Source organism: Microtus ochrogaster, unplaced genomic scaffold (assembly GCF_000317375.1).
Source record: "Microtus ochrogaster isolate Prairie Vole_2 unplaced genomic scaffold, MicOch1.0 UNK3, whole genome shotgun sequence".
In the NCBI taxonomy this organism is placed as follows: domain Eukaryota; kingdom Metazoa; phylum Chordata; class Mammalia; order Rodentia; family Cricetidae; genus Microtus; species Microtus ochrogaster.
In genome coordinates this window covers 6,706,598-6,730,492 of record NW_004949101.1, presented here as the reverse complement: position 1 = coordinate 6,730,492, position 23,895 = coordinate 6,706,598, and the positions used below count along the sequence as shown (strand labels likewise).

The window sequence follows — 23,895 nt, the reverse complement described above, 5'->3', positions numbered from 1 at the left end:
CCATTTACAGAGCCTTCCTCTAAACCCAAGAAAGTCTACTTGCAATTCTGTCTTCACTCCCAAACAAAAGTACCAAAAGATACAACTTTCTCATTGTTAACATATTTACATGTCTACATGTGTGCACACATGTGCTTCTTCCCAGAAAATTGGTCTAAGCAAAAGAGTATTCCTAATGTAGTAACTAGAAGCCCTGTTGGGCAGCTTGATCATGCATATCACTGGCTTTTTGAGGCAGGTGTCTCTCCTTAGGATAATTGTATTCATTTTCAATATAAGAATCTGTACTGACATGAAGATTCATGGAGTAGAAGGACCAACCTTGCATAGGAATTTGCTTTGCTGACTCCTGCCATTCACAGTTTAAGCCCAGGAAGAGCATCATTGGGGATCATCTCAGTCACCTGGGGAACTTCTCAGTGCAGTTTGCAGAAACACACTGGCTGTATGCCTACACTGCAGATGTAGCTTGGAGAAGTAATGAACCATCAAATATGTCTCCCTGGCAACAGCTATGCTGCAACAGTGCCGATGGCGTTACCATATCATATGAGTGGAAGGACACAGGAAGAGAGGAGTGTGTGTCTAAATATGGTCCCCAGTCATGATAAGGAGAAAAGCACAAATTTTACCACCTGACTTATTCCTGATTGATCACTAATTTCTGGAAGGCTTTCCAGGTATCAATGTTCTGGATGGGACTATGGTCCCTTCCCTGCTTTGCCCTAGCTGGAATGAATGCAGTGCTGTGTGGAGAAAGAGCTCAAGGCCCCTTTGTCTTCTGTCACTTACTTCAGTAAACATCTACAGTTGATAACGTTAGCATCATGCAGAGTCTCACAGAAAATATGAAATTTCTGCCACAAGCTTCACTTATAAACGGTTTGTGTTTTAGCAAACCGCCCAGGTCTGGATATATGCTGAAGTTTGAGGAGCACTGGATTGTGCTCTTTCTTTATCTTTAAATTTCCATCTGTGGAGAAGACAAATAAACCTATGGTGAGCCCGATGGTGCCTGGGATAATTAGAACAAATAACTGTTGGGGGTAGCTGCAAGCTTTGGGTATATGTACTTCTAACAGAACATTGAAACTAAATTTAAGGTGATAGGAAGTTTGGCCAAGGAGGTCAGCTTTCATAGCTGGTTTGTGAGCTAAAGAGCCCATGAGGCAATGTTGGCTTAGAAAAGAACACATTTGATAAGTTAGGAGTTTGTAGAAAAAAAAATTATCTGTGTAAATGTGGTTGATACTTGGCCACATATTTGTCACTGAAAGCCTTCTGCAGGGTATGGCCTCAAGATCAGTAAGCAATATCCATTCCTCATTAAATCACCATTTTTCTTCTTGAAGGGTGTAGCAAATTTCAGAGAAAAAGAGGAAACTGAGAGGCCAAGCAAAAGGAAGAGGCATAGGTAGGAGTCCCACTGTGATAAATTTTCTAAGCTAGAGTTTCAACCCTCTATGGATGTTCTTTATTATTCTTGGCTTTCATTAATATGCAGTTGTGATATTTCTATTAAAAATAAAATTCTGCTGTTTGTTATATTACACTTCCAGCAGAATAAAAGTCCAGCAGAACTAGTGGTGGCTGAAAGTGTTTACCTGTCAGTAAGGAATTTCTCCATCCCTTCATCCTTCCCTTTCCACTACCCGTGAAGATAATGCATGACTTCATCACATTTTCAGCCAGAGTTATAATCTGGCACGCAGCTGAGTTTATTCCCTAGGAATGGGAAAGAGCTTATCCTTACCTCTTTCTTAGTGAGTTACTGGCATGCCAGCTTCTTCAACACTGGGCCTGTTTATGTCTCTATGCAAGTGCCCTTCTCATCCCCCAGGACATGGTGAAGGGCCAGCTGCAAGCTCCCTTTTATGTGGTTGCTGGATGATGCTGGCTGTAGTCCTACAGTGATCACTAAGAAACACGCAGGAATAAGCCACATCTTTCATCCTGAGCAGGCAGATCCCTTGCACCGACTAACTGGACCTCATAGTGTTCTTTTTCCTCGTTCGATCAAACTCTTACGGCAACTGACGGCCCACAAAGCACAGCCACGTTTAGGGGTCGGGGTAGCAATTCTTGAACTTGAAAAATATGACGGTGACGATCAATTTCCTTTTCCTCTTCCTTTCTTGCCTGCCTTTATATGAACGTTCCTCTAGAGTGCGTCTTTTAGACATCTCTTTCTTAGTCATTATCCCCTAATTAATTCCCTTGTTAAATATACAGTGTGCATTAGGCTTGACTAATGTCTTCCTTTGTGTCGAAGGAAAAGAGGAATTTATTACCTTTACATATTGACTCAAGCTGCATGATCACAACTCGCTTGTTTGAAGCCCTCTTTCTTCGCAAGCCATGCTGGAGTTGAGGCCGAAGCAACTGTCAGGCATCTCACCTGCGTCGTCAGTGTGCTGTGGAGTCAGGTGTTGACACATCTAATTGGCTGGAGAACTGCATGGGCACGGAAACCCATCTCTTACTTTACGTAATGTTTTCCTGCTCACACCGCGGCACTGCGGAAGGGCTGAAGTAGAGTTGCCCAATTGGTGGAGGGAACATGCTGACATTTTTTTTGGGGGGGGTGGGTTCTTTTAGTTTATTTATATGATGGATTACATTTATTTATTTATTAAAGATTTCCGTCTCTTCCCCACTACCGCCCCCCCATTCCCCCCCCATCAAGTCCCCCTCCCTCCTCAGCCCGAAAAGCAATCAGGGTTCCCTGCCCTGTGGGAAGTCCAAGGAACCCCACCTCCATCCAGGTCTAGTAAGTTGAGCATCAAAACTGCCTAGGCTCTTACAAAGCCAGTAAGTGCAGTAGGATCAGAAACCCATTGCCATTGTTCTTGAGTTCTCAGTAGTCCTCATTGTCCTCTATGTTCAGAGAGTCCGGTTTTATCCCAGGCTTTTTCAGACCCAGGCCAGCTGGCCTTGGTGAGTTCCCATGACATTTTTAAGGGACAGGAGAGGGGTGTCAAAAATCTGCAGGCACAAAATCTGCATATGTGTTGGCAAACTGGCAATCTGCTCCTCTGCAATTATGTGGTTCCCGTGGTGAGGAATTAGTAACACAGAAAAGGATTTCAGCTCCTCCCAGGGGAGAGTGCTTGGCTCTCAGGGGACACAGCCTAAGATGGAATTATATGATGTCTCAGTGAGGGGGAGAGGGGCCCATTAGAGCCTGCCTCCCAAAGTGGGGCCCTGGGAGCTAGCAGTGGCCCTGTGTCCCACTCTAGATCTCTGGACGATAGTCTCCCATTTAGGCCTCTTGGTGATTTGTGTTCAGGTAAAAATCCAGTAGAACTGTGGCAATGCATGGCTGAATTATATCACTCATAGTGCCAAGGCAGGAAAATTACAAATTTGAGGCCAGCCTGGACTGCATAATATGACTCTGTCTCTAAACCATATCAACAATGGCAATTAAAAAAAAAACAGCAAAATATCCTGGTAAATAGTGGCTGAAAGTGTTTCCACATCTCATGTACACTGTCAAAGAATTCTTCTATCTAACCAGGTGTTTCTCAAGGCCCAGACTGCCCAGCATGGCCCCTTCTCCCTTCAACCTTTGATTTTAGTCTTTCTATTCTACAACACCCCATGCTTAGATTTTGAGCCAGAGGGTCAGTGAATGTGTCTGAGGTTTTTTTCCTTAGCTGCTGTGGGTCTCTGGGGGCTGAGTGTGAAAAAGATGGTAGATATCAGAAAAAACAAAATCCCAAGCACTGTCCAGCCATTACTGACACCCTCTGGACAATGCAGGTGATACTTTGCATTCTCCCCATAAAGAAAGGGGTCCAGGAGTGTATACATGACCTCCCATGAGTCATTGACCAAAAATACTAACTTGCTGCTTCTAGATGGAGGAGGGAAATTTGATTCTGAAACACTTGCTTCTTGTATGCAATGGAAAATGGATGCTCGTGTGCTGGGTGTGTCCTCTGCAAACTCTGAGCAGTACGCATAGAGATATGGGGATGATGAAGTCTGGTATTCCAGAGCCAGAGAGGTGGCTCAACTGGTTTAGTGCCTGGTGTGCCAGCATGGAGACCCGAGTTCATATACCAGAACCCACGTGCAGGCACTGTGTCTGTAATGTCATTCCCAGACATGACAAGGGTTGAAAAAGTGGATAACTGAGACCTGGGGGGCTGCCAGTCTATCTTCATTTATGAGCCCTAGGTTCAGTGAGAAACACAGCCCCACTTTGACCTCTAGCCTCCACAAATGCCCTCGTGGGAAAGGGAACACACCCATGTGCATGTTCAGAAAACACATGTGAACAATGAGGTACTGATTGTATCCTTTATGGCCACACTAAGGATAATTCCAAGACCCTAGCACAAGAACTCCTGCACAACGGCCTGTGTTCTTACAGCCAGGACTCTTGATGTGCCTTTCATTTTTTTGTGTGTGTGCACAGGACCCTTCTGGTCTTATACCTCTTCTTCAATCAGGAAATTGTTCTCTGAAGGCACAGTTAGGGATGGCAGAGGCTGAGAGCTCTGGCCTTTCAGCCTCAAGTGGGTAATTTACTTCTCAGGGGATCTAAAATGATTGACTCTTATCTCAATTTCCCCCGGGAACTGCACCAGCTCTACCAAAGGGCATCCCCAGTCACTTTTTACCCCCGGGGGCCAGAGTTATAAAATTCGCCTGATATATGTACTTAATCATGGGGAAAAGGAGGATCCGGACAGAACTATAATTGGCCAAGGTCATTTGAAAGGCACCGTTTGGGGGGGACATTCTGTTTCAGTAGGAGCTTTCAGCATGGAGGCTGTATGGGAGGGTTCGGTTTATCTGGGCTTGTTGCTTTCCTTTGCTGTAATGTGGAGTTTGCAGAGTGAACATTATGGAACGGAGCGAACATTCTTTGCGGTTCAGCAGGTTTATGGAGACCCGTTCCCATTTTCACATATGCAGAGTTTCCAGTAGAGCATTTCCACCCGTCATATGAGCAAGCTTGAGCAGCAAGCAAGTTCTTCCCTTGGCTGGTTCCATCATTTTGCATCCTAATAAATTCATAGTGGAACTAATCCAGCTGTCTTCTTGCATAATATAAAGTTTGGAAGGGGACCGCTGCTACTCATGGCTACATAATAGTTTGTTTTATACTGCATGGAGTTGTATCATTACAAACACAAAAGCAGCTGGCGATAAACGACTTTATGACAGCTATTTCAAAGGTATAATGAAGAAAACAAAAAAGGAATCGAGTTATTGCTTATAATTATGGTGCCTAGATGAGCTCCCCCAGTGAACTCCAAACGTCGGGCTGGCTCTTCCTGTGTGATCTATTCACACTCTCCTCTAAGTGACAGTGGTCTTCAAATTGCTCAGCTATAAATGCAATGTGCACTGTGTTGACATTTACAAGAGTAATTGTTTTGTTGTTGTTGTTGTTATTTAAGGGATAGCATCCTTTTAAGATAGTCACCTATGTGGCTGGAAGAAGTAGAATTGACACACTTTTTAAATATATTTCAGAATGACAACAAATTTAAGGACTTTTGCAGTGTTTTCAAAATTGATAATGTGATTTTTCTCTTCACTCAGTGGCTAAATGGCTTCAATTTTTGTTAGGAGTGGCCCCCTACCACAGCACAGTAAGCACTAAGAATATTTGTTGCTAGATTCTTTATTTTCATATAGAAAAAAATTACAACCCTCATGCTTAGCAGTACAGAGAAGATAAATAATCCCGTGATATAGTCTCATATGCAGCCATTATAAACTGGAGCTAATTTAGCACACATTAAAATTCAAATGTCCTCAAGGCCTAGAATAGAAACGTTGTATTCCAAGAACACAAAACATTATGTATATTTTAAATTGCATAAGAAAATACACGGGACTATGTTTGTATATATCATACAAGAGAATAATTTATTCATTAATATTCTCAACAAATGTTTTTTGAGTTCTAATCATTATATAACAATAAGCAAACTGGGGGACTTTATAAGCTCTTATATCCTAGGCAATGAGTATGGGACATGGAATGGAGAATTGAAGTTGGGAAGTCAATGAAAGCAATGAGTCCATGGTAACAGGAGTTTTAGGAGGTAAACAGAAGGTCATGTGAAAGATAGTTATAGTGATATTTTATTTATGTTTTAATAAATAAAACTTTCCCAAAGATCAGAAGGGCAAAGCCAAGTCACAAGAGGTTAGGCAGTGGTGGCACACACCTTTAATCCCAAGATTTGGGAGACAGAGGCAGATGGATCTCTGTGAGTTTAATACCACCCTGAGCTACACAAGATCAATGAAGAAACAAATCCAGGTGGTAGTGGCTCACACCTTTAATCCCAGTCCTAGGGAGTCACGCGCCTTTAATCCCAGCACTAGAGGGAATATAAAATGGGAGGAGAGAGAACCTCTGTCTGCTTAGTCTGCTGTCGCCCAGCCTTAGTAGAGGTAAGACTTCTCAAGTGGCTTGGCTGCTTTGCTTTTCTGGTTTTGGGTTGAACCCCAATATCTGACTGTGGGTTTCTATTATTCATGCTACAAATAGTGACTTAGGTGAAGGCAGGAAGAGCCTATGGGGTGGTAACATTTGACTAAAGATCTAAGAGGAACGAGGAAGAAATCCATGGAGACATCTCAGAAGGAAGAGTCCCAGGCAGAAGAGACATCAAGGCCTACAGCACAGAAGCAAGATCATGCTGCGAGAACTTGAAAATCAGAGGAAGGAATGGGGCTGGAATATCATGAGCAGTTGGAAAGCTGCAGTAAAGAGTGATGGGAATGAGAATTTTGGCCTTCGGGCCATGATTTTGCCTCTAGTGAAGGTATAGTGGAGAGAGATTGGATGAAATAAGGAAAGGAAAACACTTTGTGAATACAAATGAATGGGGTGGAATGATGCCCACCATACTATTGGTAGTTATGCCTTAGAGGATTGCTAGTGTATTAAGAACAAGGCAGGGATATGATTGACAGACAAGGTATCTATTGTTCTCTACCACACCTGTATTGTTTGAGCCTTATATTCATGTGTTATTTGTGTAATTAAGAAATATTTTAACATAATATTTTTGTTTGTTTTTTTGAGGTCTCATACATTATAATCCTTACCTAGCTCCTCTCCAGGTCTTTCCTCTACTCCCATCCCTCCCAATTTCATATGTATATCCGTGTATGTATGCATGCATGCATGCAGGTATGTTTAGATATATTTAAATAATCCACTGAGTCTCATTTGACCTGCTCATATGCTCACGGTTGGGCTATCCACTGGAGCATAGCTGACCTTCCGGGTTACATGCTTAAAGAAAACACTTTTCTTCAGAAACTATCAATTATTAATAGTTCTTCAGTTAGCAGTGTGTGCTCATGATCCTCTCGTGCCTCCATACTAGTATGTTGACTGGCTTGATCTTCTGCATATCTCGTGCAAGCAACCACAGCTGCTGTGAATTCATGAGAGCTGCAGTCTAGTCATGTCCAGAAAGAACTCTTTCTTGCTAGTCTCTTAAGATATCTGGCTTTTCTAATGTCTCTACCTGCCATTCCCAAAAGGTCTGTGAACGTTGGGTGGAGGGGTATGACACAGACTTACTACTTGTGGCCTAGCAGTTACTGACACTCACTCTCTGCATTTGAATTAGTTGTAAATTTCTCCTGCTGGTTAACCACTTCCCCTTGCAAAAAAGGGGAAGGTGGTAAGGTCTGAGAGCTCCACTAATCTGTGGGTGTTGATGTAAATTTAGAGGACAATGTGATACTAAGTTCACTTAGTAGAATAATAGTAATAGATTAACCCCTTGCATTGTGAGCTTCCAGCAATGTTCCAGATTTATGGTACCAAGATAAAAAACCTTAAAGCCAGAAGAAAAGATAAAATTAGTAACTTTTCATACAAGAAAATAAACAAACTCTTTAGTTTTTCTTACTAACAATTGGCCATTGTCCATCATAATTTGTTTCTCTGTTTATAAGCAGGAAACAATGACTGCTTTATCACAGTCCTTTTGTGAAATAAATCAGGTAGCAGCCGTAGAGTTTTGACCTCAGTGCTCAGCATTTTGCAGTGATTAGAGAAATTATGTTCATTATTACAGCCATGCTGCTACCTCCCAGCACAAGCTGTAACTCTCATAATTCTTTAAAAAATAACGTTATACAATTGAATAACTTGATAGGGCATTTTCTTCAACTCTTTGTTAAGATGGGGAAACTGAGACATTTTTGTGGCCATGCCACTGACTCAAGTAGTGAATGACCTTAGTCTCTGGTTCCTACTTTAAATCTCTCATCACTGTACCTGTGTTTCCCTCACTCAACTACTAACTTTCCATATTTTAGTTAACATAGTACTATAGGTGACACATTAAGTAATTTTGTTTTCCAAAGGAAATTAATATAATCACCTTATATAGGTATCCAGTATCCCTTGTCCCAGTACATTGTCACTACATACAGTTTGGGTAGATGTCTATCATTGCCATTGCTTCGACAGTTTTGTGTGGTGAACCACTTCTCAACTCAATAACTTTCACCAGGGAGCATTTTTTTTCTCGCTCACATACTCAAAGGTTGGCTGTGGTTACAACTGAGCCAAAAATGAATTCTGTTACTCTTTTTGGTTTTTTTCTCAGATCTCCTGGGCCAGCGAGAAGTATATGTTTCACATGCCATATTCTCCATGAGTTTCCTCCAAGGTCAAGAATACAAAAGTTTAAACTCATATATCATGTCTAATATTAACATATGGCAAATTAAGTCACATATGTAAATCGTCAATCCATCATTAGTTGAATGAAGAAAATCCTGTTGCCCTTGGCTTTATTAAAACATACAACTGTAACAAATACCATAGGCTACAGGACTTAAACAACACATATTAGTTGTCACAGTTTCGGAGGCTAGGACGTTAAACATCAAGGTATTGATAGTTTGGTGTCTAGGTGAGAGTCTCTTTATTAGTACATAGCCTTATTTATTAACTTATTTTACTGGGCAGAAAGAGTTCATCCCTTTCATGTTCCTTCTCTGAACATTTATTAGGGCTTCACCCCTTGACCTAATCACCTCTCAAAGCTGCCAGTTTGAACTTCAAATTCTCTCACGGTGCATTTAGATTTCAATAAATGAATTGGAAGTTGGCATAAACATTCAGACCTGACTGAGTACAACTCCAGTAGAATCTCTTAGTCACTTGGGGGGTACTACAATAAATAATTACATATTGCATGATTGATGTATCTGAGGTAGGGTGCTACTCAGTTTTGTTTATAAATGATACAGACAGCAATTTTCTTCTGTGTCCTCACATAGTGAAGGGCAAAACCAGCTATATCCATAGTGTCTAACTAGGGTACTCATTTCACTCATGAAGGTTCTGCATCATGATTTTGTCCACCTCCAAACATCAAGAGAGTAGAGTCTAGACTTGAGTGTATGAATTTGGAGGTGAGGGATGGGTGAGAACAAGCATCCCATCCATTGCAGAAGAAGTGGGGAAATCATACAGTAAAGGGTATGACTAGGAGGAAGGAAAAGACTTGGAAACAACAATGAAGGTCATGTTGATCCTACTACCATACAGATCATAGATTTTAAAAGGCAAGGTTCAAGTGTTTTGGTACCTCAAAATGTATTACATGATAGAGTTGGCCAAAAATATTCAGAGAGTATTGTAGAAACTCATAGTAAGCTTTAGAGGGTCACATGCTGAGTTGGATTGACACTATTCATGTCAAATAGATATTCCAAAGTCCTCTGCCTCCTAGATGAGGAAATAATGGCACAACTAAGGATACAGAATTGTCCTCTGGATTCCACTGTGTTTAAGATACAGTTGTTCATACTCTAATTTCTTCAATAGCATTCCTCTTGTACTTTGGATATTTTACAATAAGCAATAGTTGTTTAAAAAGTTTCTGTCTGTTCGTTGGAATACTTGGTTGTCTGTCATTCCTTTTGGATTTACTAGACACCTGTAATCCCCTGACTTTTGGTTGATTAATCAATGGGTGGTCCTTTGAAGGGCTACATATGTCTTAATTTCTGTCTGAAGGCCTTTGTGGACACCATAGCATTAGCAAAGGGACTAGCTGCAAATATTAAAAGTAGTGGTAGAGGCTAGGAAGAAGCTAGAGCAGAGGGCTTGTTAGGTATTGAATGAGTACTGTTCTGGACAGGGCAGAAATAGTAGTTTGAAAAACTGCTACTGCATATGACAGATTAAAGTAGCAGTTCAGAATTATTACTCTCTCAATATGAAACAATTTTAGGAAATGATCATTTTCTCCTTTTTTAAAAAAATCATGTTTAGCAGTTGTGCCCAGAATGTGGTCCCAGGGTCACATATTTCACAATTCTCAGACATGAACTTTGTAGATGACAGTACGAGGCTGATATCAAAGGGTTATTCATGCCTGCTATAGAGATCTACTGGTAAGAATTATGCAAATAAATTAAACATACCAATTTTGGCAAAATTCTAAACGATAAGCAAGCACTATATTTTAACCTACAACACTTTTTCTTAGTAGTACAGAGAGAAGCAAAACAATGTTTCCCGCAAGTGACAGCTTCCTCAATTCAGCCCAATGTAATCCATAATTAAAAACAGTTAAACAGAAGGTGTGTCATGTAGTGTTATTTTTTTTTTGTTTGCAAATAATGAGAAATCTACCCAAACTTGAATGAACTATAAAATATGTGTGTTGGCTCAGAAATTGAAAGATCTCCAAGGTTGGGAACATTTTGTAGCTAATTTATACCAACCGGTCACTGATACTAGAACTGCTCCATCTGTTCGTCTTTGTAGCTAAGCAGTGCCCTGTGCTACTTCCTTAAGCCAGTGGACACCTTCCCTTGGAAATGAGACTGGGTGAGGACTGTCAGAATGCAAAGCTGCCGTCCAAGAATGAGTGATTTGACCATGAATACGTATGAGGGAAAAACTCTTTCCATTATTTTCAAGGATCAGTGCTTGAAAATCAAAATCAAGTAGTGAGTACAAGGGTTCTCAGGCAGCGATCAGAAGTCATGCCAGGGTCAAGTGGGGAGACTGAGGGCTCCTGTTTTTGCCCACCAGAGTAGCTGGAGACTGCTCATTCGTTTCCTGGCCTCCCAGACCCGAATAATCACACAGAAACTATATTCGTTATAATGCTATTTGGACAATAGCTTAGAGATATTTTTAGCTAGCTCGTACATCTTAAATTAACCCATTTTTATTTAATCTGTTTGTCACCACAAAGCTGTGGCCTACCAGTAAGTTCTGGCTGGCGGCTAGTGTCTTTCTACTTCAGCAGCTATGGTGCTCTCTGACTCCGCCTACTTTCTCTCTATGTCTTTGTTCAGGTTTCCCGCCTGACTTTACTCTACTCAGCCATTGGCCAAAACAGCTTCTTTAATAATAAATGGTAATAAAACACATTCATAGCCTTCAGAGGGGAATCCCACATCACTCCAGCTAGTGAGATAGAAGGTGACAAATTGGGGGCAGATGCAGTAGAGCATGAGAGCCACAATCTATAGACTTACCGATTCTGGTGCTTTTGTAAGTGTGTCAAACCAACCTGTTGATTAAGGAAGTGGTTTCAGTTGTTCTGTTCCATAGCTTCAGAAAGGAAGGGTCCTGTCTCCGTGCCAAGTTATGGGTTGATTGTTTTCCTCTTAAGGGAGCAAACATATTCTGGCTTGGGAAAACTTAGCTGAAAGGCAAATGCCACAAAGTAGGTGTATCGGCGTAAATGAATGTAGACAGATTGTAATAATATATACAGCTTAATTGGGGAAATAGACTTACATGCCCCCTAATGGGCTGGGCTTATCCCTACAAGTAGGTTTCTTTCTTTTTATTTAATTTGCTTATTTTATATCCCTGCCAAAGTTTCCCCACCCTTCTTTCCTCCGAGCTCCTCACTCCCACTTCCACTCTGGCCCTCATCACATCCACTCCTCCATTTCTCTTCAGAAAGGGGCAGGCCTCCCATGGATATTGACAAACCACAACACATTAAGTTGTAGTAAGACTAAGCACCTCCCCATGTAATAAGGTTGGGTAAGGTGACCCAGTAAGAAAAGTAGAGACCCAAAAGTCAGCAAGAGTAAGAGACAGTCTCTGCTCCCATTGTTAGAAGTATCACAAGAAGACCAAGCTACGTAACTGTCAAATACATGCATAGGGCCTAGATCAGTCCATGTAGGTTTCTGGTTGTTGGTTTAGTCTCTGTCAACCCCCCCCCCCACCATGAGGCCAGGTTAGTTGATTCTATTAGTTTTCTTGAGATGTCCTTGACCCTTCTGGGTCCTACAATCCTTCCTCCTTCTATCTAGCAGGATTCCCCAAGCTCAGCCTAATATTTGGTTGTGGGTCTCTGCATCTGTTTCCACCAGCTGCTTGTTGAAGCCTTTCTGATGACAATTAGGTCAAGGCACCAATCTATGAGTATAGCAGAATATCCTTAGATATCATTACCTTGACATTTCTTTTTCCTCCAGTTGTGTTTGATTCCATCCTAGGTCTCTGGGTCATCCAGCCTCTGTGTCCTGGTGTTCCAGGCAGTGTCAGGGGTGGGCTCACTCTAATGGCATAGATCTCAGGTTGGGCCAGTCATTGTTTGGTCATTGCCACAGTCTCTGTGTCACCCTTATGCTAGCACATACCCTAAACCAGACAGACTATAGGTCGAAGGTTATATGGCTGATTTTTGTGAGTGGACTTGAGGGCTGGTGGGAATGGGAACATAAGGAATCAGGTAGAAGTGGAGTGTGGAGGAGATTACGAATCAGGTTTCTGAAGGCTCTGTGATCAGACTCTATTAGCACAGAGACCTTTATCTCTCAGTTTGCTGTTAGGAGATTCTAGAGGCTTACAAATTGGGCTACTGATGTCATTTCTCAAAGTCTGTAAGTGACCACTGTGTTAAATGTACTTCAAACAAACTGAGATAATTGGCTTGGGTCTGGATACAATCTCACATCTCTCTCTGAGAGAAGAGTTCTGAGGGAGGTGTTATATTAAATGCAACTTTGAAATAAAGACACCTAAAACTTCTCAGTTCTGATGTCCACATGGAAAATTTATTATGGCAAAGAATCCAGACCCTATGTGTGCTACAATAATCCCTTTGCTGATCTCTCCCCCTCTCTCTTTCTCCTTCTCCCGTTCCCCCTTCTTTCTCATCCCTCTCAATAAAGAGTGGTTACTGGTGGGAATTTGGTTTAATGAATTATATTCAAAGTTATTTTCTGTAAAATAAATTTTGCATGCCATTGTACTTCCATCTCGGCTTCATCATTGCCTCTTGAGCTAACACAATAATATCACCAAAGTCATCCCCCATGACATCACCATTTCCCTTCACATTTAAGGCAGCAATGTCATTTTCAGATGAAGTTATTTTTCCTTGTTAAAACAGACAAGGCATTTCATACATTTAGACCCAGCTGTGCAGTTGCATGATTGATTCCAAGAGAAGACTGGAGTTCTGGCAAATAACAGTTGCCCCCCCTAACCCCCCCCCCCCCCGCTCAGTGCATTCTTTCTTCTGCTAGATCTGGGGAAACGATTCAGGTAACTGGACTTGAGAGTGAAGTGGAGGGCAGTTAGTTCAGATGAATTCCCCAGGAAGCAGACCCTGAGACGCGCTGAGTGTGCCAGATGTCTATTAACAAATATTTCAGGATTGGCATCTGGGCAAGAGAGAGGAAAGAAGCTGCAGTAGACAAGAGGAGAAGATGAAGTGGGAATCAGGCCCAGTGCCAGGCCCTGGTAACCCCGAGCAGAGCTTGAGGCAAGAAAGGCCCTTCATTATGACTTCGAGGAAGCCAAGATGACCAGGCCTCTGTACAAGTCATAGATCTGTTGCTGGTGCGGGTTGCCCCGGGAGGGTCAAGGTTCTGAGTGAGATGTCGTTCTGTAGCTGAGACAGTCCCTGAAAAGTCTATTCATGGAAGGCTGTCTTCTGAAAGCAGTGGTCCTCAGAGATGACTGATTTGTCCCTTAAGGAACATTTAACCGTATAAGCATTTACTGTCATGACGAGAAAAGGGCCCCTGTCATCTAGAGGGATGTGTCCAGGGACACTCCAAGTATGCATAGGACAGCCTCCAAGAAAAAAAAATCATCGTATGATCCAAAGCATCAATAGTGTTTCAGCAAGAACAGTCTGCTCCAGGACAGTAAGTCCTTTGAAACAACCTGCTAGACATCACTGTATCCTCTCTTGGAGTCATTAGTTAATGGAGATGTAGCTTCTTTGACAATATTGCTTTTCTTTTTCTTCTTACTATTCCAGTAAAAGTTTGGAGGCTGGCATCAAAGTTTCCTTTTGCTCATGAGGAAACTGACCCTCAGAAAACTTAAGTGAACTGCTCCAGGCATGAAGTGAAAGGAGCAAGTGTGGGGTAGAAAGTACCTGTGTGTGGAAATAATTGTTGTGTCTCCTTTCCCCTGCAAGCTCAAAACACACCCCCTAGTGTATTGACTGTTCCAAGTTGGAGACACAAGAAAAGAGAAAGCACAAGAGCTAGTACTTTTAGTAAAATAATATAAATTAATTGAGATAACATAAAAAACCAAAGAAATAGGAATAAGACAAAGCAAGCAAACTACAAAAATAGTCAAAGAAAAATGTGAGAAATATATAGAAAGACATGCATATTCATACACAGAGAAATTAAGTAAAAAAAAAAACACCAGACACCATAATATATGCTCAAAGGACCTATAAGGGAAAAAAAGAGAGAAAAAATAATGCTCAGTAAAGCATTATGAAACAAGAAACCTCCAAATATATTACTGAGTAGATTTGATGTTTTCCATTTACTACCGTTCTTAGTGGGATCTGTCTTAGTGTTGCAGGAGATTCGTATTGCTGTGAAGAGACACCATGACCACAGCAACTCTTAGAAAGGAAAGCATTTAACTGGGGCTGGGTTACAGTTTCAGAGGTTTAGTCCATTATAGTCATGATAAGAAGCGTGGCAGCATGCAGGCAGACATGTTGCTGAAGAAGGAGCCAAGAGTTCTTCATCTCTGATAGCTTTTAAAAGCTCAAAGCTCACCTCCAAAGTTTTGTCTTTTTGAGACAGGATTTCTCTGTGTAGTCTTGACTTTCCTGATCTTCACTCCGTAGACCAGACTGGCCTTGAACTCACAGAGATCCACCTGCCTCTGACTCCAGAGCTCTGGGATTAAAGGCACACCCCCCCCACACACACACCCCCCATTGCTGCCAGCTGTGGTTTTTTTGTGGTAGTCTCTGTTTGCTGCAAAGAGAAGTCTCTTTGATGAGAGTGAGAGCCACACTTATCTCTGTGTAAAAGTTAAGTTTCCAATGCAGTTAAGATTATGCTGGTCTAGTAAAGTGGAAGGGGTAGGTTCTCCTTGAAGATTCACGACCTTACTGGTTCTAGTTAGTTGGCTAAGTCATAAGTCTTTTATGGTGGAAAATCACAAAGATCAGAAAGACCTGAATAACTTACCCAGAAGTATATCCACACCTGGGTCACATTCCACAGCTAGAAAACCTCCTCAAAAGGAAAAATGTACTGCATTCATTTTTGAAGTGAGAATCTTTACTGTTCATCAGCACAACATGGTATGAGCTGTTACATGTCAGTAAGAGTTTAGTACTGTTTCCCCCAGCAAAAGTATATGCACTTTATAAGTTTAGAGTAAATGTTCCTGATGTGTAATTTGCATATGAGAACAAAATATGCAACATTCTTATAAAATCGAAGTAGCTACTTGATTTTCACTAAATGAATTTTTATGAATTTTACTGAAAATGTGTGCTTGCGCCAAGGCTGTGGTTACAGTTGTACCATGACATGGTTGATGATTGTTGCCTGGGATATCCAAATTTCATAACACCAATGGAGGATCATAGCACAGAGGCAAAAGAAGCCGCTTGTTGAGCAGCTACTGCCGTGTGATGCCTCCATCATACACACGTGAGAGATGTAAAGAATCAGGAAAAACACAATAGAGAAATGGTGCAAAGCGATGGCAAAGGATCAGTTTTGGTCATTAAATTGTCTTTGCTTGGGTGTTATCTATTTCATTATTGTTTGCATTTTGCTTCTTTCTTTGTTTAAGACGGGGATTCACAATGTAGTCTTAGCTAGTTTAGAACTAATTATGTAGCTGTGGCTAGCCTCAAACTCACAGAGATTGAGCTGTTTCTGCCCTCTGAGGGCAGGGTTTACAGTCATGTACCACAAGATTTTTGTTAATTTTTTTCTTTTTCTTTTTCTTTTTTCTTTTTGTTTTTCGAGACAGGGTTTCTCTGTGTTGCTTTGGAGACTGTCCTGAAACTAGCTTTTGTAGACCCGGGATGGCCTCAAACTCACAGAGATCCTCCGGCCTCTGCCTCTGCCTCCCAAGTGCTGGGTTTAAAGGCATGCGCCACCACTGCCGGGACGATTTTTGTAATTTCTTAATAATAATGGCTGAACAATTGTCTTAGGAGATGCCTGAAAATTTAACGGCTGGGTCTTGTGAGTTCATCTAAGTGCTTGAACTCACAGCTCTGAGTGCAACTTCATAAATGGAAACAATCCAATTGTCAAGCAAACTAGATGTCTAAAGAGATGATGCCGAGCCCAGCCACTCTCTTAACACTAACTGCTGTTTTTCTGGTTTATTCACAGGCATTTCCCTGCATCTCAACAGGCATTTACGGTGAGTGGTTTAGCATTTGATGGCGTTTGTGATCGTTTGTTTTGGTTGTTAAGCTGGTGGGCAGGGGTAGGGAATGGTTAACCGGAAAACTACAAAATGCTATGAATATATTTTTCTGTGATTTAGAGAGGCTGAAATGTAGGTCAAGTCCCACTAAGGAGCCCAGAGGGTTGTTCAGATTGGTTTGTGGTCTTGAATTTGGTTGCATTGAACATCCAGATGAAATGATTTGACACATGGTGTCTCCACGTCTTTTGTTACATATACAAAAAAAAAAAAATGTACTGGCAAGATTGACTTCTAAAATTGTTTTCTCTATTATAGTCAAATTTTTCCTCTCATAAAATGTATTGTGTACATAAAGTCTAGCATCTTTGTTTTAGTGTGGCTTACAAAAAATTAAAATGCACAAACACAAACATATATATTAAACCTTTAAGTTATACAAAGAAGTAACCGTTAATAAAAACAAAAATTATTTTAATAACCTGAATTTTTTTCTGATATACATGAGTTGTTTTAAGTAGTGAAAGATGGACTTTTTCTTAACCCGGTATTTCTTTAAAGGCCTTGAGGAGAATAAAATGAAAAATGTCCCACCAAATAAAATGAAGAGGCCAAAGACTTGGTCATACATCTAGACATTTAAGGTAGACTTCCTCCTTGGTCATACATCTAGACATTTAAGGTGGACTTCATCCTCTTCGGACTGCTCTGTACAAATCGTGAGTTCATGCTGTAGGAATCGACAGGTGAGGACTGGACCCTCCTAAGACGTTGGTCCATATTCTTTATGCTGCTTCTTCCTCACAAAGGTCCTGTTAAAAATCTTAACTATTTGCACGAGAGAAACATTGTGTGGAGGCGGTAACATGCCCGATCGTAACCTTCAGTGTGAGGAGTCTAAGCAGCTAACACTGCAGACATGGTTCTCCTTGTAAGAATGTTCCTCCATCACGATCCTGATTTTCTTCAACAACGAACAAACATAGGACTGCCTAAATCACCACATTGGGCTCTTTGTCTATTATCATGCCAAGCCATGGACGGCTTTTGATTCTGAAAATATTATAGTAATGTGCAAAGAATTATCTTAGGATATGCTGTATACAGGGAAGGAACTAGAAGGAAAAATAGAAAAGTAAAGAAAGATAAGGAGAGACTATTAAAATAGACCCCAAAATAGACAGGGATACAAAGTCTCACCTAAAGTAGATCCCGGTCACCGTTTTTTCCAGAAGAGTAAGAATCCCTCTTGGGGAGGGGATGTGGAGGAGAATCTAAGAGCTGCCTCAGTCTTCCCTTGGGAGGAGAAGGCATAGTGAAGACAGGACTTACATTAACTCACTGAAGGCCTGAGCATATTTACTTTTCTAATCACTGTGAGGAAATGCCTGAAAAAACAGCTTAAGGAAGAAAGGGGGTTGTTTTGGCTTTTGGCTCAAGGGTACAGTCCCTCATGCAGGGAAGACTTGGTAGTGAAACATAAATGAGCTGGCCAGATTGTCTGCGTAGTCATGAAGTGAGTGTGAAAGGTGAAAGCTTCTTAGCTGGCATCCTCCTCTTTTCCAGTCTAGGACCCCAGCCCATGGGGCAGTGCTGTGTATGTTCAGGGTGGGACTTTCCATCTTAATTTAGCATCTATGAAACCCCTTACAGACACATAGAGAGGTAGATCTCCTAGGTGATTGAAACCCAGTCAAGCTGACAATGAGAGCTAGTCATTGCCATTGATGCCATGAAAGTATATCCATTTCCACAATGCTAGGTCAAAGACTACAATACTCACATAGCGGCTGGCTTCTCATCTTGATTCTCTTAGTTTGGGAAAATTTATGAAAGAGGATGAAACCCATGACAGTCAGGGGCCATGTTCAGTTATAATCCATGGCATCTATTTCACTAACTGGTAGACAACTCTAAGATGCTGTATTTCATTGCCCATTCTACACTGGGCAGTTTGAAGGTGACACCCAGTTCCCTCATGAAGCCAACGCTCTCAGATTAGCCCTGGATCCTTTGGCAGAGGACACATATATTGCTGAGTGGTTGTTTTCTTATTCTGATTCAGAGTCTGGTAGCACCTCTTCCTTAATTAGCTGCTTTAGTTTTGCTTTTACCTTGGTTTCTGGGAGGCTGATTTACTCATACATTTAAAGAATGTAGTCTTTGGCTGGAAAGGAAAAATCAATTAAAAACAAGCAAAGACTGAAAATTGCAGTTCCTGGTGAGGTTGATCTTGAGCAAATGTTGAGAATAATCTTAGGTTCTATTTCCTGCCTTTCTTACTCCACACTCCAAGCCGTGCTAGATTAATTTTTCTGTGTGGCCACTTGCTGCGCGCTTCCCATCTGCTCAGGAGCCTTGGACGGCATTCCATTACTTGCGAGTTCATCTTCACTCTCTCTCCTTGGAACAATGGGCATTTTCTATTTATATTCCCTGAAGCTATCATGCTTTCAAAAAGAGAGGAAAAAAAAAAACCAAACCCTGTCTGAGAGGATGTGGAGTAGTGTACTCAGATTTGTATGATTTCACATGCTCAAAAGAAGAATTTAGTTTGCAGCAGCTTCGTTTGGCTTTTCATTGTTTGAGGCAATGTACTTGAACTTGTGATCTTGCTGTCCCAGCCTCCTGAGTACTGGGGGTTACAGGTATATAGCAGCATGCCCAACTTGAACAGTTTTTATTTAAGTAATTAATTAATTTATTTTTGCCAGGAAAGTCATTTTGATGAAACATTTCTCAGGACCAATTGTTTTTGTTTCAGACCATCAATTGGCATTCATCTATCCTGACACACCCGCTGCAACACAAATCTGAGAACATATGAATAACAAGGTCCAATTATCCGTCCATCTTTCCTATAATACACTCTTTTATCACACACACACATAAACACACACACACACACACACACACACGACAAAGTTTTAAGTTATCTGCATATCTCCATCTTTGCTTTCTAAGCAATCCAAGAAGAATCATACTATGCATATCTGAGCAGGTTGCACTTCCATCTCCAAGAAGCCTTGAGAGTCCATCTCTCAAAGATCATTGCACCTCCTGAAACTTTTGAGCATTTGAACGTGACTGATAAATGCTTCTTTGTGTATTCCACACAGTATTCTGAATAAGCTTTGCACTCACAGAGGTTTGGGTTATTATTGTCATCATTATTATTTCGTGTTGTGCAGTGTCAAAACCAGGGAGTCTTGCACTTTCTAGGCAGGTGCTGTACCACTCAGCTGGACCTCTTAACATGCAGGCTTCTTCAAGAACCACAGTATTCTGGAGCATAACTATGCATACCCCATCCCCAACGGAGGAGCCCTATGTCCATTGATCAGCAAGTATTTGTTGTTGTTGAGGGTAATAATGTCACACAAATTGTTGCTTTACTGCAGATATAGAAAAGTAACATTTTGATTGGCAAAGGAACAGGCAGAGAAAGCTAATCAGTTGTCATTTTCTTTTTTTAATTTTCCCCTAATATGTAAGACATAAACATTATACATATTCACCCGATTTTATGGAATGTTTGGTTTTGTTGGTATATGGACACATTATACAATGCTCAAATCAGGCTGTATATATTCATGACCTCAAGCATATTTATGGCCAAAATCTTCAAAATCATTTCTCATCACTTTTGGAAATATTTAATAATCTGTGATTATGTGTAGTTTACCTGCCCAAGCAGTATTATCTTAGAGGGCAAACAACGCTAGTTTAGAGAAAAGAAACTGTTGCAAAAAGCATTTTCAAACTGGAACTGGTGTTTGTGGGCATGGCAGATCAAATGATGCCACAGAACTTGCTCATTTGAGTGCCCTATTGAACAGGGCATTTCACTTAAGCAGAAACCCTCTGTGGTCCTGTTATAGCTCCTAGGACTGTGATTGGTGGGGAACATACTAGCCAGGGAGCTAGCATATTGTGACTTCTGAGATGCCTCACTCCCGGGCTTCTCCAGAAGCTGTCACTTATCAGTCGCTCACTTGCTTTGACTGTATCATTACTTTATAGAGTCATGGTCTGAAAAGGAGCTGCCATCCTACTTTCTCAATTTCAAATATCAGGGATGCAGGTTTGAAAATGTTTTGTTAAGGCCCAAGACACCTTAGTGCCCCTGTAACATATCGAGCATTCTCATCGGACAGAGAGTCAAAAGGATGACCATATTCCAAGGGTGCAAATTGGACATGAATAACCCAGCACTCAGGGCCAAGTGGCCCCAGCATAAGCCACCCTACTCCCATCCTTTTCCCTACATCTTTGCCTTGGGGAGGCAGACTCTGGAGTACCCCAGAATCAGCTGAGGACAACATCCCACCCTATAATTCAACCTTATTTAAGGAAGAGACATGGTTAGAGCAGACCCTACCTCTTTTGAAGTTTCCTGGGAGGAGAAACTGGACTTTACCACAGGGCCTGTCAGCACCGTCTTACTGACTGCCCCTGCATAATATTTTCAGCATAGCTGCCCAGGGCCCCAGACGTCCTGCTTCCTCTCAGGATGGAAAGCCTCCTTTAAGAGGGCACCAAAGAAAAGCCAGTGCTACTATGAGAAAAATAGATCCAGGTGAGGCTAACCCTCCCGATCCCTGTTAAACATTTGAACTGACCTCCACATTAGTCTCGGAGGGACAATTCTGAACTTCTCTGATGGACTTTTCAGACCAGATGCGTGTATTCTGCCCTCTAAGCCCCATTCAGACACTCTGGTGCTAATAAGTGTTATAAAAGGAAAAAAGAAAAGACCAGACATGATACAGAGCAAAGGAATTTTTACTAGAAGCAAATGGCAGAAAACAGTTTCAATCTGCTTTATGATAGTTGCTAGAGTTAACTGATACAAAATCCAGGCAGAAATGTCCATCGAGTACTTGGAAATTGAGTAAATAGTCTCTCAGGAGGAAAAGGAAAACATCTGAAGTGTTCTTGTATACGATGGCGTATTTTTAGAGAGAAATTTTAGACAATGAGTTACTGGCTGGAAACAGAGAGCACTGTCAATACAACATAGCTTAGCCGAAGCAGCTCTAGCATGTACTCATCGTACCTGCTTAGAGTGTGGTACAAATGTCTAGTTTATTCAAAACCCCTTACTCAATATCGCTGGTCCAAACTTTCTAGCTGAGCCCATCATTGACATCTAGGTTCATCCTTCTGCTCCTAATAAGCCAAAGGAAAGTGATGTAGCTTTCTGTGTATGGTATATATATAATCTGGACAGCTGTCAGATTGACAGGCATGCATCTAAAGGAGATGAGGCTACTCCACAGTGACCATGTTGGGGACATGGCTGCCTCTTTGCCCTTTCAAGGCTGGCAGGTGGGAGGAGGTGTGACTACTACTGCTGTATAGTTCTGAGCTTTCTGGAAAGAATAGCCCTGTCTGGTAATGCATTTGGGAACCAGCGGAAAGAAATGACAAAAATATGTGCCCTTGCTTTCATCTCTGCAACCTTCCCCCTTCTTGTTCTTTTTCCTCCCCTCTTCCCTTTGATATTTCCATTTGCTTTGAAAACTTTCAGGTGGTCTAATAATAATTTGTCTCCCTTTCATAAAAATCTGCCTTCTGAATTTTTATCATTGTCAAGGTATATCCACTAGAGACAGTATTATCACTCTTGGCAATCCTTGAGTTAACCACTGCTCCACAAAGCAAGTGACGGTAGAGTCAGTGTAGCTTACCTCTCCTGAGAAAACATGTTGATGCTGCCAAACCCAGCTCAATTATATCACATTTGAATGTGATTCTATGAGTTGACCATCATGAGGCAGCAGAGAGAACTAGCTTGAGACAGCAAAATCCCAGGTAGGAAACTGCTTCTAACCCTCTGAAGCCTTTGGATTTGAACAGAACATTTCAGCCAATGTACTCAAACACACTCATGTTTACATACATATTAAATGCTAAAGCTCTTTCTTTGTGTTCTCTAAGGAACGTGGGTCTCAAAAGTTAAAAAACATCGAAGAAACCTAAAGCAAAGGGCTAGCCTTGTGTTAGAAAACACTCTCAAGTATCTGACAAAGGTTTTTGCTAGTTCACCCTGTACAGAAAGGCAGTAAGTATGCATGGGCAGAGCTCTTTAAGGAGCTCCACAGAACAATGTGAAAGCCCTGGAAGCTTCGTTCCATGGGTACTGGGGACATGGTGGGAAGCTGGGTCATCTCGGGGGGTGTGCAGTTTCAACAGAACTTAATGATCAATACCTCGAAGGTGATTAGAGTTGCATCCTATTTATTTATTTGTCTGCTTATTTATATTCCTTCTAAAGTTTAGGCATGTGTTCCATTGTAATTTTGCCAAGGTAAAAATCTGACCAGGACTTAAAAGGAAGCCATAAGTTCCAAACCAACCCTTTCTTAGATGCTGCTACTTATTATTATGTTTGAAAAAGGGCTACTTCTAGAAAAATATTGAATTATTAAGACTTTTAGGAATCCAGTAAAACTATACTAGCAAACTGCAAACTCTGCAAATTTCACAGTAAGTCTGGGTATATCTTTCACTGAAAACTAGAGCATTACCAAAAACCAACACCCTAGAGATATTCTCAGGAGAATTTAAGAACTGTCCAGTTTTCACTAAACTTGCTCTTTGATGTAGCAGTGCGAAAATGGCTACATCCCTGTGCTAGCAGTGACAATGATCAGTCTTCCCTTTCAACTTGAGTAGATTGCAAATCATCTAAACAACACATCCCTAGGTATGTCTATAAGGGTGTCTCCATAGAGGTCTAACCACCCTGAATGATTGCACCACTAGCCAGAATCTCATGTTCCAAACTGAAGAAGAGGAGGAGCGGAAGGACACTATTCACAAAGCTATAAGGCATGGTTTTATCTTGTGAGAATATGGGTTGTATATTTCAAGTAATCAAACAGAAATTCATTTCAAATTTCTGTATAGCTACATATTTTCTTACCATGTTTTGAATGGCACCCATTCACCTTGTTTCTTGGGCATGCTTATATCTAAAGGGCAAGTTTCAATAAACATAGCTGAACTCTCTTGAGATGAGATTTCACAAATAATTTTGACAGTTCTTAGAGAAGTCAACTATGTTTATTTCTCCAGGACAGTGATTTTCATGTCAAATCTGTTTTTAGTCAGTGGTTCTATTTTTAAAATTTAGCTTGGAATCCTTTTAAAATGCAGCTTATTAGTTAAGGTAAAGCTGAGCTGGATGGGGGGGCAGCAGGGGGAGGGAGGGATGGAGGGAGGGA

At 41.2% G+C, this 23,895-nt stretch overlaps 1 protein-coding gene across 1 annotated transcript in view; it reads left to right on the top strand.

Annotated features, from left to right (window-relative positions):
• Positions 1-23,895, top strand: part of Macrod2 (MACRO domain containing 2) — a 1,889,857-nt gene that overhangs the window by 1,286,963 nt on the left and 578,999 nt on the right. Inside the window, exon 7 of the mRNA XM_026788524.1 lies at positions 16,627-16,657. Coding sequence (XP_026644325.1) covers positions 16,627-16,657 — 31 coding nt within the window. The remainder of the gene's footprint in view (positions 1-16,626; positions 16,658-23,895) is intronic.